Consider the following 14,118-nt stretch of genomic DNA (forward strand, 5'->3'; position numbering starts at 1 on the left):
GACGCTGGCACCCACCCCCGCCGCCGCACCCGCGGGCGAGTGGCACCCAAACGGGGGGGGGGGGGGGTGGCGAGTGAAATTAGACCAACTTGGGGGGCACGCATGTCCTAGGGGGTTGAAAACCCCTGGTTCAGACTGTAGGTTTGAGCAAATAAGTGTAGCCTTTGTAAGCATACGAGACTTAAAAAAACTTCTTTCCAACCCCAAACTTTTGAATGGTAGTGCATCAGATAATATGCTTTAGAATAATTTTGGAAAACAGTTGCATACGGTGAAAAAAATATTTGTTTGACTGCAAGTCTGCAACAAGTGACAGGATGTTTTATTGTTTAATTTCTGTTTTTGCATCATCACATTGGTTAGCCTATTGTCAAATGTCTGTGGTTCAAAATATTGCTCCATTAGCGGTACATTAAACAAAATATCTATTATTTGATTGACTGATTTTGTGTCACATTGCATCAGGTTAAGAGATGATGCCATCCAACTGTGGTCCACCAGACTAACCTTATGATTTGTACACACATCATAAAGCATGCAATTTATTCAACTTGATTTAACTAATTAACTTGATGTACGAAGTCAGAAAACAAAAATGTTCCTCAGAACAAGTTGTCAAATTTTATTATATAATGTGTCTCTCAGATAGTCCCAAACCAGTAGGCAGCAAGTAGCAGTGTTGGTGTTTGCCGTGAGAGCCTGAAGCTGGTGCTGCTGACAGGCAGAGCTGTTTTTAGATGGCTACTGAAGGTCAGGTCAGTCCTGCTGGGGAAGACTCTAAGAGCTATTATATACCAACATCCAGCAAAATGACGTGCTTCCTTCCAGAAGGACAGAAATGTTTGATGTGTTTAACCCAAGCTTGTTCTCAGATAATTCAACAGGTTGGCTTTGATGTGCTATGATAAACTCTTGGTTTTTTTCTCATGCGTTTTATTCATTTGGTGTTGGGCAGGTTTACGCCGCTCTTATATGAGGGGTGCAGCGGGTGCTACAGCAGGAGAGGATCAGGTCACATTGCATTCATATGGTGTCAGATACTTTTCGGTCTTGTTAGCATAAATGAGCCCATCTGGTTAAGTACTCAGGTCTCAATCATGGGCAAGTCTTCACCATTTCAGATATTTTGACACCATGACTGTCAATTCAAATCATGATTGGTCCAGATCTTCTTGTTTATTTAGAAACCGCAGAGAATGATAGCCACATTCTAGAATACTAATAGAGCTGCAAGGCTATGCTAATTCAGAACTTTAATTTAAAACTAAGAGTAGATTTTATTTTTCTTCTGCAGAATAAAAGAAACATCTAAAAAGCTTGGGGTCTGTAAGATTTTTTTTACTAAAAACAAAAACAAGACATTAAATTGATTATCAAAGAATAAAAAAGGATTATGGTTTCCACAAAAATATTAAGTGGTTTTCTACACTGAAAATAATAAAAGAAAGGTTTTTAAGTTCAAAATCATCATGTGACACTGAAGACTAGAGTAATGATGCTGAAAATTCAGCTTTGCCATCACAGGTATAAAACTACATTTTAAAATATATTGCAATAAGTTATTTTAAATTGTAATATTTTACAATATTACTGGTTTTACAGCCTTGATGAACATGAGCGACCACTTTCAAAAACAAAAACAAACAAAAAAAAGCTTACCGACCCAAAACTTTTGAATGGTTGTGCATGCTGAGTGTAATTGTCACGGGTGCACTGCTGAGCAGACTGAGGAGCAAGGAATGGAGAGAGACAAGGAGTACATTAATCCAAATGGGTTTAATTGACACAAAGGACCATGGAACACTCACGCTATACATGACAACATGAACATTCAATACCGGATGCTGGAACACACACAGGGAACACTATTTATACACACAGGAGGAGGGGATGACGAGACACACCTGGGAGCAATGAAACATCAAGGGAAACACCTGGGACAAATGAAGTTAACTAATCAGGACAGGAACAGGAAACTAACCAAATAAGGGCATAGGAAGGCACATGGGGAGCAAGACACACAAAACATGGAACAGAGTCTGACAGTAATAGGATATTCTCTGAAGAAAAATAGTGGGACTTTATCCATTATCTTGATTTTATCCATCAGGAATTGATTGGATTGTGCAAAGAGGAAAGATTACAATTATATTTTGCACTGGAATGATGTGCAAAAACAATCATGCACAATAAGACCAGAAATGTTTATTAAGAATGTATATAGGATGCATTTTGATTTCATGTTGGCTTCATTTTATTTTTCCTTTACAGTCCATATGTCTAGCCATCAAATGTCTCTATAGTTTTCTCTGTGGCCTACTTTCCCCTCCATGATTTACTTGACCCACAGAACAGCTCCTTTGTGCTGCTGTGAGTGAGCAGGAGATTTGAGCTGGCATATCAGCCACTCATTCATCCAGGCATCAATTGGAATGAGCTAGAATGGAGAGTTAATGCATGTTTTGTGTGCCAGGCCTGGTAATCCTCCCTTCAGTCTCTCCAAGCCTTTGTTTTCCCATGCTCCCTTCCTTTTCCTTTTGCCGTTAGTTTTGCTAACCCGGCACAAAGCAACAGTATCAGTGCATTTACTAAAACAAGTAAATATGAGTTTTGCCAAACGTCTTTCTTTTCTGCCATTAAGGTTTTTTATTATGTGGCCTATAAATTATGAAGCCTTAAAGGGCCGAATCACCCTGAAATGAACATTCCGGCATCAATTACTATCGTTCCAAACCCATATAACTTTCATTTTGGCTGAAGTAATCCTTTTAAATTGTAGCACATGTCATTTTATGGGGATGTTGCCCCTAGCACATGAACATTACTATCACAGTGGCCTTTCTGAAGGTGACAGGACACTCCCCCTGCTAGATGTGGCAATTAGACTTGACATTTATAGAGGAAGAAGACTCTTAAAACAACCCCTGCACTCTAGTGGGTAGCACCCATTCACACAGACACAACTAAAGCAGCTGTCAAGCAGGAAAAAGACTGCAATTGCTACCCACTGTGGGTAGTTATATATATATATATATACACAGAACACCATTTTGAAAGAAGGAGGAAGTCATTCAAATCTATTTTAGACTCATCGTGGCCAACTGTGAGCATAATCATTCCAACCTCGAAAGGTTGGATGTTAGATAACCAGACCAGCAGAGGTTTTTTGCTAAACCTAGTGTGGCTTATTTTTACAGGCTTGTACCTCAATAAGCATATGAGACAGACTTCAGTTATTTGTGAATTTGTGCCAGAGGATAAGAGCTCTGCAGTTGGTGGCTGCAGTTATATTAGGTTCATAAACATGGTCAGTGAACTTGAGCTGGTAATTCATTTGAGAAAATGATTATCAAAAACTGTGCCATCGTGGCAGTATGCAAGAAGAAGTACTACAATCTGTCATATTTGCCCATGAGTATGTGTGAAGTGCCTGGATATATAGACCATCCAGGTGTCGGATTGCATTGGTCACGTTAAGCTCATCCACAGTGTGGACGTGACCACAGTAGTGGAAACACAGCTGTCACATACCGATACATTTTTTACAAGATATTACACACAGTAGCCAGTAACGGCACTGATTTATGAGGTTTTATGGACTGAATTATCAAGATGATGTTGAATCTGCATGCTTTTTCTTGTTTTTTGATTTTGTGCATATGTGTAATGGGTAAACATGAGTAAATAAGATAAACAACACAGCTAAGAGTGCTGTGCTCTTATTGGCAGCTGAAAGCATAATCAAATTAACCAAAATATTTCACAAGCAAACACTCAAGGCATGCAATCAAAGATTCTATGTTTGCCTAACAATTATCAGCTTTACACTTGTAACCAGAAATCCTTGATGCATGATAGTTTTAATCTTTTTTTTATGCTGATTACTAGTTAATCCCTATATTATTAAATGTCTCGCCTTTGATGTACCAGGAGGAGACTGATAAAAGTATCAGATGAGAATAACGGCTGTATCAATAAAGTTGTGGCCACATTTACCGTCATACTGGTGATTTTGGACAGTGAAATTCTGTCATTTCAATAGAAATCCATGCAATCTGGAATTTCACAATGGGTTCAATTTGGACATGTGATATTCACTGCAGTGACCAACAGAAAGCTAATTGGTTTGAAAATGACTTATATGTAAACTGTGCTTCATACAGTACATTGCTAATGTCAATTAACAATGGACCTTTTTTGCTAACGTGACAGGACCTTAAGAAACAAAAGCATTCATCCATTTGCACATCCCTCAGATTTCTAAGCCAAGTGGAATTTAAATGCAACTTCAAAAAGTAGATATTTGTATCTTTGATAAAGTTGCATGATTGTAGTAATTTCAAGTGTTTGATTGAACTCTGTGGGGGAAATCATTACATTTGGACATCCATAAATTTGGACAGTGTGTTTGTCTTACTTAATGTTAAGTAGCTTTAATTTCAGATGATACCAAAGGTGGCCCATGAACTGATTAAATTAGTTGATTTGATTGTTCTATTAGTGTTGTAGTTTGGAGTTAAGCACTTTAGAGGGGATAGTTCACCCCAAAATGGAAATTCTGTCATCATTTAGGCCTACTTACTCTCATGTTATTCCAAACCTGTGTTAACCTGACTTATTATTATAGAACATTAAAAAATGTTTGGTGACCAAAAACATAAAAAAAAGCTGACATTTCTCAAAATCACCTTTCTGTAGTTTCTAAGCTTTAAATGTGGTTATTGTACTCTAAATTAACATCTTACTGCTTGATAGCTTCTGGATAATTGACAACAAACTAACTTTCACAGAGTAATCTTATATGTCTTGTATGCTGTTTCAGACACATACTTCTCATTTTCTTGTTATGGCTAGTCTACTCCTCAGGCTCTTGAAATAGGCTTTGCAGTCTTGGCACTTCTGTGTCTAAATCCTTGGCTCAGATGTGCATGCATTCGTCTATTCATTAAAAATTCAAAACAGATGGAAATGCAAAAAAATTATAAAAATACAGAGTCATTTCTTCAGTTCTTCTCAATGGTAGTTTTAGTAGTCACTCAGGAAGCATATCATATCACAGTGTCAACTTCTTAATCTAGCCAGACAAGATTAGAGAGAAACATGCTCGCAACTGAAATCAGCTTTATTCATTTTGCATTCACACTGTTTTTTTTGTAAATGAGACAGTCCTTAGACTTCTACATTGCTGGCTCTCAGAAGTGCACAGCCAGACTTGAAAGAGATGCTTCTGACTCAAAACACAGCTGAAACCTCACCAGATTTAGAAGAAATTAAAGTTTTATGGTATAGAGATGACACAGTGTCATCCATGTGCAGTCTGAAGGTTTTCATGTATCTATTGTATATCACAGAATCCTAAATGATGGTCTGCAACATGCTCCGTACATATCATGGAGGAAAAGAATTGACTCAAAATCTAAAAATTGTCTGCGTAGATGCACAATCTGTAGAATTTTTTTCATCAATAAAGCGTTCAATGAGGGTTTTGATGTCCTTATTTAAAATCTGAAATGACAGATATGTTGTATTTCATCCCAAAATTTAAATAAATCAATCAATCTAAATTAGGTAAAATAGAAACATTAAGAACTTTAAGATTTGTATTACATTAAAATTTCCCCACACACAAATGTATAACCAGCTCATCTTATTCAAAATCAAAAGTGCAGTAAAAACTGTGAAATGTCTAAAAAAAAAAATTATTTAATGGCAAAGCTGAATTTTCAGCAGTCATTACTCCAGTCTTCTGTCACATGATCCTTCAGAAATGATTCTAATATTCTGATTTGATTTGAACATTATAAATGTCTTCACTGTCACTTTTGATGAATTGAATGCATCCTTGCTGAATAAAAGTATTAATTGCTTTAAAAATATATATTTCTGACCTCAAACCTTTTAACAGTAGGCTAGTGTATATAACAAATTTTAAATTTATATAATTTTTGTGGAACGTATAAAAAGATTAATAAATCTCACAAAGCCTGTTAAAAACATGCAAAATATGACCCAGACATGTTTTTGTTTCATTAACATTATATACTTCATATGCATTATTTCAGACTTAGGGTCTGTAGACTAAAGCGCATGACTTTATTCTGCAAACGCAGTCTTATTTTTAGCAAGAGGAACACATTATCTGTTCAAACACTAAGCATGCAGCATGCCAAATGTGTGCTTAAGATCTCTTTGTGCACCCAGCTGTCATGGATTCAGGATCCGTGTGTGTTTTTATCCTCCACTGATTTTATTGAGAGGGTATCAAGCAAGCACCTGTAAATGACAGAGTCTTCTCTTTTGTTCAGCTTTATTCATACATACATCTAAGCTACGTTATCAATCTCATGTGGAGGCAGACAAATAAAGACCAGATTATTACCTTGTCTAAGCATTGTGTTTGCAGAAGTGCTGACCTGTCAGTATTTCATTTAAAAGCTTGTTTGGTTTGTGGCAGATTACACCAGGGAGCAAGGCAGCCTCCAGCAACCTGATCCAGGGTGACATCATTGTGGCCATTGATGGGGTCAGCACAGAGGGGATGACACACCTGGAGGCCCAAAACAAGATCAAGTCTGCCAACTTCAATCTGGCCCTTACCATGCAAAGGTACAGTGCATTGTTAGTGTTTTGGAGCTGTGTGTGTGTGTGTGTGTGTGTGTGTGTGTGTAATTGTTCAAAAACATTTTGGAAAGATGTCACTTATGCTCACCAAGACTGTATTTATTTGAACGAAGTACAGTAAAAGCAGTAATATTGTGAAATATTATTACAATGTAAAAAAAATAAACTTTTTTATTTTAATATAATTAAAATGTAATTTATTCCTGTGATGGCGAAGCTGAATTTTCAGCAGACTTTACTTCAGTCTTCAGTGTCACATGATCCTTTAGAAATCATTCTAATTCTAACATTTAAATTAAAAAAATTAGTATTACTTCTCTCTGATGCATTTGTGTATTATAGTACTTGCCAAAACCTTTTGAAACCAGGAAGGATGTGGCAGTGCTTGGAAATTCAGTATTGTGTATGACACATGTAGGGTCTGTAGAAATGTGAGCGATGCCTCTTGGATTGAATTGGAGTTTCTTCTATTCTGGTGAAGGGAATAAAATGATCTGCCATGTTTACACTGTGATCTACACTGATATTTGATATCTGTCTTGGCGGCCATAAGTTTGTAACAATCTATCTTCAATGACAGCTCTGGGGCAGCCTTTATCATTCTCTTGTGTGATCTGTCAATTCAGTGGCTACAAACAAATTATTAATTGAATTATTGTTGGCTCATTCACTGCAGTGTAATAAAAGCAGGCCTCGTCTGTTCAGTGTAGTCAATCATGGGATTCATTTTTATGAAGTGTAAACAGACTGCAGCTTCAGTATATCATAAACATATGTGACTGAGATTTTGTGTGAGTTTAGATGAGCTCTGTTTGTGTTTAGCCAGGAAAGGTCATGTGATTTTATTGACTCATGTCAGAATGGCTGCTGATTAATTTTGCTCATTTTCAACATTACTAGACAAAAAGCTCTTCAAAACAGACAATGAATACATGCACACTTCTAGAATCTTCCTTCATGTGGGAAAACTAGACAGGCTCCGTAGAGTAGCTATCGCTTGCAGAGAGATAAACGCATACAATACTCGGCAACTAGAGCAGGATCAGAGTGAGTGTTATATAGTGTGAGTTATTGGATGCAGGTGAGTGCGCAATCAGTGCAGTGGAGCATGGTAGATGTAGTCCAAAGTGATGTGTGATGGTCTATGTGGAGTGAGTGTCAATATGCTGACCTCTTGTGTTCATTGGCTAAAAGTCCATGGACCGGATTCGTGACACTTCACAGCCTCTGGCGAGTGTCCATTCATCCATCAGCAACATCATACACCAGTTAACTTGATAAGCTTTTTTCCAGCCTTTTGCTCCAACTCAAGGCTGCCCAGTACTGACACAACATAGCTTTAAACAAGGTTACGTTCACACTGCAGTTGATCTGCATAACTTTCTTATTGATATATGGATATGGTTTTCGAACTTTGTAGTTAGATCAGAATCCATGCAACTTTATTTTTCTCAACATTCATTTTACTAGCTCAGCATTCATCCTAATTGTATGGTAGATTTACCCATAAAATGTATGTATGAATTGCAGTATGTGAAGTTTTACACTGAAAGGTAATATCTAAAGGGTGGAAAAAGCATTAAAAAATATATTGATACACTTTAAGTGTAAAAAATATTTCTTTATACTATCGTAAGTAAGATTTTTGAAGTAATCAGTAAGAATCAGTAAGATTTTAAATTCCTCAAAAATGTTAATATTTTTTATAAAGTCATTGATAATAAGAAATGTTTCTTGAGCACCAAATCAGCATATCAGAATGATTTCTGAAGGATAATGTGACACTGAAGACTGGAGTAATGATGCTGAAAATTCAGCTTTGCTTCACAGAATATCTTAATACAGTATATTATGTATTTTACAGTATATTGTATTCTGTACATATACTGTATTTTTAATCAAATAAATGCAGCCTTGTTAAGCATAAGAGACTTAAAGTCAGAAATTGACCCCAAACTTCACAGCAGAAATTTATATATTGATGCCAAATAATGTTTTTCTTTAAACATTGCAAAGAAACAAAACTGTTCATTCTAATGCTAATGCAGAGTTTTGAGATTGGAAGACTGGACGAAATTCTAATAATGAATGAATAACAAAATATGATATCATATTGCATTATGAAATGTGCTGATGGTGTTATGATGTACATGACAGGCTAAAGTGTGTTATGTGATTGTTTAGACAGTGTCTGGTATGGGCCACATTTAAAAGATCATGTCAACAGCTTCATATGTGAACAACATCAAATTTGAGCAGAAAAATATCAACTGAAGGCTCTTGGTTAAAGTGATCAACTAATCAAAAGAGCGGAATGAAAGATATCTGCCATTTATTCTAGGCATGTAATATAAATATCAGTTATCAACAGATGAAGCTGCAGAGAGAGTGACATGCCTGGGATAGTGTCTTCCTCATAAACCATGTCTGCACTAGTCATCCGTGAGATACGTGAAATATATGAGCTTGTAAAAACATCCTTGATCTCTCCAGCGCAGGTTGCAATTCTGATGTGTCTTAGTTCTTAAATCAGGTTTACAGTTAGTTCACTTTATCATGAGCAAAACCCCAAAAAGGCATGTTCACCTTTATTTCCCCTCTTTGAGCATACCTGCAGGGATTACACCGGACCATCCTTCCTTTGCTTTAACACTCTTAATAGATCCCAGAGTTCCCTCTCCAAGAGTTGTTGTTAGAAAGTGGACATGTAGGGTGGGATAAACTTTAACACTTTTCAAGATACGTTATGTACAGTACGTTGTTGTCAAAACGTATCTTTTGTCTTTACTGTGTTCCAAGGACTTCTCTTTTGTCAATTGTTCTTTGTGCTTTTCTTTTTGCACAAATTTTCAAAAAAAAGTATGCTAGTTTTTCCCTTTTGTGTACAAGGCAAGTAATGTTTTTATTTTTTTCTTCTGAAAAGGTTCAATTTGGCACAAAGTCTGTTTGGACAAAAGCATTTTTTTGATAGCTGATAGCAACGAAAACTGCTTCTGTTGTGGATGGCATTCATTATGTTGTTATTGTGACAGTGTTCAATTTCAAAGGAAAGTCGAGAGACCTGGAAAACTGAAAATGTTTGCCACAAGTTTGTACATGGCTGCATCATTTATGTAGAACTGTGTGTGAAATGTTTATAGTTCACCACTTGACATTGCAATTTTGTCATAAAAGATGTGGTCCAGACAGTCTGTCTTTAGCACTTCTGTCATTTTCTTAAAATGCTCACTCTGTTTTATCACAGGTCAAAGCGGCCCACTCCATTTCCCATGACAACACCAAGGATTGACTCCCCTATGCCTGTGATCCCTCATCAGAAGGTCTGTCACATGTTACTCACTGTCATGCATTCTACATATATCTGCATACAGTATATGTTCGTGCATTCACATACTTTAAGTCAAGCACAGGTCATACATTCCACATGATTGTTCATGAAATGTAAAAGCTAGAGAAAGCCTTAGTGCAAGCTTCAGCTGAAGTCCTCAGTTAAAAGGGTTTTTTATTTAAAAAAAAATATTTTTAGAGGGTAAGATAAAAGATTCTGTTCTTTGGTTTTCTCTCAACTCAGGATGCCTTTTTCATGTATGCTATCTGTACAAATGTTCTACTACATGTAAAAAGCCTTATGATGCCCCCTGCTGGTTTTCACTTTGCACATTCCAGCAAAAAGTTAACTAAACATTGTTAATGTATTGCTCTTCACAATTAGTTTGCCATTTAATAACAAATATTGTGTTAGTCACATAAAAAGAAAGATCATAAACCCTCTGTTTCAGAACCCTGATTAGTACATACATTATCGTTCAAAATTTAGGGTATTTTTTTAATAGAAATTAATACTTATTCAGAAAAGATGCAAAAGACATTTATAATATTTCACAGTTAATCACAGTTTCCACAAAAATATTAAGCAACTCTTTACAACACTGATAATATTAAGAAATATGTCTTGAGCAGCAAATATTAGAATGATTTCTGAAAGATCATGTGACATTGAAGACCGGAGTAAATTCAGATTTGCCATCACAGGTATAAATTACATTTTAAATATATATTTAATAAAAAACAATTATTTTAAGTTGTAATAATATTTACAGTTTTTACTGTATTTTGATCAAATAAATGCAGTCTTGTTGAGCAGAAGAGACTTTTAAAAATATATATTAAAAAAATCTATTTTGAATGGTAGTGTACAAACTCATATTATGTTAAAGAAGGTAGAGAATAAGTTATTTCTTCAAAACATTAGCCATTTCCCACCTTTGTGTGGTTACAAATCAATATAATCAATCTTTCTTATATGTTTCAACAAAAAGGAGATATTTTTCAAAATGCCATTCCTGCACTTCAGTACAATGAATACAAATCGGGGCTATAAAAAAAATCTAGACATACTGTAAATTATGATATAATTTTCTTTTTTTTGTGTGGTAAAATATTCCTTTTGCTTTCAGTAAAACATCAAGTCAACAATTTTCAAATACATTTTTGTAGTTTACATAGTGTTAACTTAAATTATTGTCATTCTAAGCTTTCCTCTGACCGGCTCCTTCTGTTCTTTCTTTCTCAACACTGTCCACACACATGCACGTTTCCCTTTAAGGATCAGCCTGTGCAAATGAATGGGGCTCTCTCGGTTTCTGCTAAGACAAACTCCAGCTACTCAAGCAAGCACACCAACCAGTCCTATAGCACTGTGGTGAGCAGTAGCGGAGAAGCTTCTTTGCCTGCTCAAAGGCATTTAGCTGCTCCGAGGGACAAATCCTCCTCTGGGCAAAAAAGCCAGCAGTATAACTCCCCCATCGGTCTGTACTCTGCAGAGACATTACAAGAGATGGCCATGCTGCAGGAGAGGGTTAAGAGCCCGGGGTCAGGCATGCCTAGTGGGTATGTAATCACAGAACGACTGAGATCTGACACTAGCAGCCAGGTGTCCTATTTAAAAATATAGTGTTTAATTCTAAATTAACAGTGTAGAGTTTCTAAAAGAGGTTAGAATCAGTGGGCCGGTTATAGTTCAGCCCCACCTGGTTGCTAACGTTGCTCTTGACAGAAGAATGACAGTGGCCATGCAACATTCAGAAAAGAGAGGTTATTTCTGTTACATTGACCCTATTCCCCACTGGCATTAGCAGGCCAGAGGAGGATCTAGTTTAAGCTTCAAGCCTCTGAAGGAACGTGCAAGACAAATTTGAGCTGAGGCTTCAGTTGGAGGTGGCCCTCCTTCAGGTACAGCGATCATGTTATACCAGATAATGCATTCACCAGAGGGGTTAGATTTAAAAATTGCCTGTCAAAATGGAAAATACACCTCTGTTCCTCCAAAATGTTGGGGTCAGTAAGATTTTTTTTCTTTTGTAAGAAATGAATACATGTTAATTATATTTAGCAAGGATGCATTAAATTGATCAGAAGTGACCATAAAGACATGTGTAGTGTAACAAAATATTTATTTTTCAAATAAATGCAGTTTTTTTTTTTTTACTTTCTATTGATCGAAGAAAGTGTTTCATGGTTTCCACAAATATATTAAGCAGCACAACTGTTTTTATTGATAATAGTAAGACACTGATAACAAATGAAGAGTTCAGATGCAATGTGCTGTTTGAAATTTTCTTCTGAAATGAGAATTTTTATCAGGCTCCTATGTTTAGTTTCAGTAATTTCACTATAATGGCAATGAATAACTGAACATAAACATAGGAACCTTAGAAGAATGCTCATTTTCGAAGAAAATTTCAGATGGCACTTAGAGGCCTTTGTATCTGAACTCTTCAAATATTTCTTGAGCACCAAAATATCATATCAGAATGATTTCTGAAGGATCATGTGACACCAAAGAATGACTGCTGAAAATTCAGTCATCACATGAATAAAAACAGGTAGTTTAAATTGTAGTACTATTTCACAATTGTACTGTATTTCTGATCAAATAAATGAATTCCTGGGTAAACATGAGATGTATTTCAAAAGCATTTTAAAAATCTGACAAACTTTTGAAAACAGACCCCAGATTTGTATCTGCATAAATTCATGTTTTGCTAACCAAAGCAAGCTGTCGTATTGAGACATTAAAAGCACTATATCACTTTCCCAGTTTGACAGTTTCACTTCTGCATTGTAACCTCAAAGCAATGCACTTTGGCAGTACTGTTGTGGATTAGGTAAATGGATGACAATGTCCTGTACTCCTCTCCGTTTACTCTCTTCCTCATATGCGGTGAAAAGGGTCTTAGCGTGTGCCTCAGCACAGAGGAAATCTCAGGCCGTCGAGTGATATGGATGGAGAGGGGTGAGAGAGCACCTGTCACCGCTCTCCTCTTAAAAGGTCATGGAATTTCAGGGTTCAGTTTACTAACTACACTGATACACCCCCCTCACTCCCTCCGATCACATCTTTGCAGGGAGACACTCTTATGAAAACTCGTTTGTCTGTTGCATTCAGTTATTTATTTATTTGCCTCTTTGAAAGGCGACTTGCTACTCGCTACATGTCACTCATGCCAAACACACACACACACACTGACACTCAAACACACTAACGTTTTCCCTTTTCCTAAAAGGTGAAGTATGTAATTTCTGTGCCACAAAGAGAATGTGTCTATTTGAGCAGCCCAGCTTGGGTCAACCAGTGGCTTGAGTTTAGTGCAGGACATCCTGTGTAAGACAGGAAGTGTTTGAACCAGCATTATTTTCACAATTCGGAAATTACACACTGCACCTTGAAAATCTGATGAAATTCTTAATTTTGAAGAACTTTCACTGGCACAACCCTTCCATGTTAAGTTTATATGAGTTTCTAACCAATGTCCTTGTTTCTGTTTCCTTTCGCCCATTGTAGGTTATTACCAACACTCCTGCCAAGTTAGTAACAGCCTCCTGGCATAACGTTGTAGTGCTCTGTGTGGTATACATGCATGGAATTTTTTGGATCTGCCTTTGTGGTATAAAGTGTGGTTAGTGAGATTTGTCATCCTGTGCATTCTCAAATTGCTTTAATTATGCACTAATGCTTAAAATAAACCTATACTACAACACAGAGAAGCATATCTGAATCTTTGGAATATGTATTTATGAGAATCCCAGTTGGCACTGTGCTGCAGTGTGTGTTTTAGGAGACTAGAGGTTTGCTTGCTGAACTCATGTTTAGCGTTGAGAATGCGTTTGTCATCATTTTATTGGTCCCAGTTAGGCACTTCTTCGTTAGTATACTCACAGTGTTTGGTTGGGAATCTTATGCTACATTCACACCATGTCGTAATTACCACATTTACTATATGACAGTCCGTGATTATTATTTGTGATCTGAATTATGTATTTCGGTTGCAGCACTACTAATGGCAAAATTAATTTGTGTAATTTAATAGACAATATAACAAGTAAGTCATTATTCAAATGCCGTGTTAATAGTTATAGTTTATTCAGTCAGATATTAGATAGTTATTGTGACGAGTGGTGGCGGGGCCGAGAGCCGTGGGAACGGAGCGAGGCCGG

General features: G+C 36.6%; 1 protein-coding gene across 4 annotated transcripts in view; it reads left to right on the forward strand.

Moving 5' to 3' along the window:
- The window catches only part of ldb3a (LIM domain binding 3a), a 41,187-nt gene that overhangs the window by 11,668 nt on the left and 15,401 nt on the right, over window positions 1-14,118 (forward strand). For all 4 annotated transcript variants that reach the window (XM_016294119.1, XM_016294120.1, XM_016294122.1 and 1 more), the window contains exons 3-5: window positions 6,455-6,606; window positions 9,866-9,941; window positions 13,466-13,488. In XM_016294119.1, coding sequence (XP_016149605.1) covers window positions 6,455-6,606; window positions 9,866-9,941; window positions 13,466-13,488 — 251 coding nt within the window. The remainder of the gene's footprint in view (window positions 1-6,454; window positions 6,607-9,865; window positions 9,942-13,465; window positions 13,489-14,118) is intronic.

Source organism: Sinocyclocheilus grahami, unplaced genomic scaffold (assembly GCF_001515645.1).
Source record: "Sinocyclocheilus grahami isolate Dianchi unplaced genomic scaffold, SAMN03320097.WGS_v1.1 scaffold313.1, whole genome shotgun sequence".
Lineage (NCBI taxonomy): Eukaryota > Metazoa > Chordata > Actinopteri > Cypriniformes > Cyprinidae > Sinocyclocheilus > Sinocyclocheilus grahami.